The sequence below is a fragment of the Protopterus annectens genome, chromosome 5.part0 (genome assembly GCF_019279795.1).
Source record: "Protopterus annectens isolate FY-2018-M chromosome 5.part0, PAN1.0, whole genome shotgun sequence".
In the NCBI taxonomy this organism is placed as follows: domain Eukaryota; kingdom Metazoa; phylum Chordata; order Ceratodontiformes; family Protopteridae; genus Protopterus; species Protopterus annectens.
Window position 1 is genome coordinate 923,526,210 of NC_056735.1, and position 3,530 is coordinate 923,529,739.

At 35.2% G+C, this 3,530-nt stretch overlaps 1 protein-coding gene across 1 annotated transcript in view; it reads left to right on the plus strand.

Annotated features, from left to right (window-relative positions):
* The first annotated feature begins 718 nt into the window (after positions 1-718).
* Positions 719-3,530, plus strand: part of ARHGAP42 (Rho GTPase activating protein 42) — a 1,340,395-nt gene continuing 1,337,583 nt past the window's right edge. Inside the window, exons 1-2 of the mRNA XM_044071941.1 lie at positions 719-794; positions 2,392-2,541. Coding sequence (XP_043927876.1) covers positions 719-794; positions 2,392-2,541 — 226 coding nt within the window. The remainder of the gene's footprint in view (positions 795-2,391; positions 2,542-3,530) is intronic.

The following is a 3,530-nucleotide window of genomic DNA, read 5'->3' on the forward strand; positions in this document are numbered from 1 at the left end:
GGGTGGAACTTCTGACTTTCTTCAAGCAGGAACTGACACTGTGTCTTTTTCACTCACAGAATGGATGAACGAAGGTGGCCAGCGTGAATTCAAGAACAACACTCCATGTAACAGTGTGGGGACTGTCGATGAACAACTATTACATTTAGAGAAGGAATTAGTTAAATTTAAGAAATTGAGAATAAATACCTCAGAGAATGCCGTGTAGAGAGCATGTACCGAAGGGACTGAGGACTTGGAGATTTCCTACAGGTACAGTTCAAGGCTCAGACTTTCATAAAGACCTGATAGCAATGTTCAACAGGCATGGTTGTGAACTGCTGGAATTGCTTATGAAAGACAATGACAGAAAAATGAAGAATTTAAAAAAATGTTATTGATGAATGTGATGCAAGGTTAAAAAGTGATTTGGGTTTTTCATTTAAGGTAGACAAATGTAGGGCAATTTTTATGAATATTGACAAAACAGTGAACAAATTAATTAATAAAAAGAGTAAGAAACTTGAGAGAGATAGAATTGAATATGAGACTGGTAAAGCATACCCCTTGCCTAATATGATCAATAGAGCACAATATGGGTGATGAAGTTAATAGGGGTTACAGTAACAATGATGTTGTGAATGTTAATGTTGCACCCCTTTAGAAGTAGCCCTGAGGAGGTCAGAACGCCTATTGAATCGAACGAGGCAGACCAATTACAACAGGGAAATGGAGAACAATGGGAATTACAGGAATTCATTCTCCAACAGGGGTTAACATTACAGAGGACGGGGGAAGGGAGCATTCAGCAGATGGTAAATTATGTAAATACGCAGATGTTTGCACAAGTCATTAACAATACACATGGAGATTTTAAGATTTTTAATCTCAGTGAAATGCATGTAGACGTTGAATAGGCAGATTTGTTCCAAAAAGGTTTAAATTTTGTTCCCACAAGGGTCCCGGTAGTTGACACCATGTTATTAGAATGAAAAACCTTTGTTAGGAAGTTGAACCTCAAGTTTTATTTTGAGAATGAACAGCTGAACGATAATGAAACACAATGTAAGAAATCCAGCACCTTTAACCCCACTCTTGCATACTATATTTATTTGAGAATCTGCGTTGTAGCCAGAATAGAAAAATAGTGAAATCTAAGAAATATGACTATATATCTAATTTAACAGATGAAGAAAACACATTACTTAAACAGATTGTTAACAATCAAACAATTAGAGTTATGAAACCTGACAAGGGAGGGGGAATTGTGATTATGGACCAACGTGTTTATGTAGAAAAAATGTTGCTACATTTGTATGGCGACACTTATGAAGAAACATCTGTAAATGAGATAAATATTGCCTTCAGGTATATTGACATTACCTTGAATGATTTGCTGATAGATGGGCAAATTACAAGCAGTGAGTACAATTTTCTTCAGCAAAGTGCACCCAGGATACCGACAATATTAGAAATCCCTAAAATCCACAAAAACATTGTGGACCCCCCGCTGAGACCCGTAGTAGATGCAAAAGCATCCAAGACTTTCAACTTGGCAAAGTTTGTGGATTCTCACCTTAAACAGATTTTGGAACAACAACAACATGTGCTGAAAAACTCATGGGATTGCTAAGTAAAATTAATGTGAACTTATACAGTGACAACTTAATTTTTGTCACTATTGATATCAAAGATTTGTTTACAGTCATCCCTCACGACATTGGCACATTGTAGTTTTATGATTTTCTTTGTTTCAACACTTCTCTGAGCCATGCAAGGATCTTCATGTTTAGAACATTAATGGATTTAATTCTCAATAATAATTTTATAGTTTTTTGACAATCAACTTTTTAAGCAAAAGGTAGGAGTGTGGGGGCGGCGTGGGCCCCCCTTTTTGCCAACATAGTTCTAACACAATGGGAAATTAATTATGTGTTTAACAATGAGTTGTTTAAGTATTGTAAATTTTATGGTCGATTCCTGAACAACATACTTATCTTCTGGGGAGGTACACAAGAACTTTTGGACAGGTTTTTTGACTACTTAAATGATTGTACAACTTGTTTATCCTTTACCATGGAGACTGCAATGTATATAATTCACTTCTTGGATGTAGACATAAAGAAAGACAATATTAACAAGTATTTTATTTCAACTATTTACAGAAAGCCGACCTATTCCAACACCCTCTTACATTTTGAAAGTTGTCACCCCTTACACCAAAAAAGGTCTTTGGTGAAGAGGCAAGGGGTGAGGTTGGCTAGAATGGTGAGTAACCTAGAAACACTCATTGAAGAAACTGTGAAATTGAGGGGTATGTTACTAAGAAGGGGGTATCCAGATATATTTATTGACCCCATACTATTGAAAGTGAAAATGAAAAGAATTGATGGATATTTTTCCCATTGTTAGGTGTGAACTCTAAAGCCACAAATGCAGAGACTGTGAGAACGAACAACAGTAACACGAGTGACACAGCAGTAAAGATGTTTAATCGGGCTATGACATTAACATTCAGCCCAGTGTTTTATGACATTAAGGAAGTCATCACAAACAATTGGAGTATTTTGACTAATGACTTAGAACATAGGGAGAAGTTGGGTGAAACCACTGGTCATTTGTAAGAGGAATTCTAATATTAAGAATATAATAGAAAGAAGTACTTCTGGAGAAAGTGTAGGGCGGATGAGAAAATGTGGGCAATGTGCACAATGTTGTCATGTTTTGGAAACAGAGAGTGTTCACATTATGGGATACGGAGAGGTTAAATTGAGACAAAAGCTCAATTGCCTCAGCAAATGCCTAGCTTACATTGCAATTTGTCAACAGTGTAGACAGTTTTATAGTGGAAAAATGAAAAATGCCCTCAATAAGCATATATATCAACACACTTATGATATACGTAGAGTTAATTTGAGTAATGGATTGGCCAAGCACATTTTTGAATGTAGCGGTCATTCTTTTAGATTTGCAGGCTTGGAGCAAATAGTGGATAAGGAAAAAAGGGGTGGTCCAAAAGAAACATACTTGGAATATAGAGAGCTAATATCTATCTCCAGCTTGTTAAAACTAAGATCAGATTTTCATATGTAAAAGTACCACACACACTATGTTGCGTGGATTTTAAAGTTTTAAGAAACAATATATATATTCTCCTTTATCAAGTTTAGGAAGTTTAGATGTATTTACTTACTTATATATTCAACAGATTGACTATATTTTAATATTGTCATTAATAGCCATATATTTATTCACTGGTTTATTTATTTATATATGCGTAATGTATATTTATATACTTAGGTAAGATTGGTAGATTAATGTTGTAGTTATTTATTTATTGCACTTGCAGCACTTTTTGATAATTGTATTGAAACAGTTTTAAAAGACGATAAGGGGAGTGTCTTTGATGATCATGTGATGGGGAATGATTGCATGTTAATTAATGCAATGTGTGTTTTCTGATGATGTCAATGGCTTAAGGCTGACAAAAGCGCTAAATAAACTGTGGTTGCTGTGGATTAATTTGTTACTGGTTTCTGTCGCCTTCTACA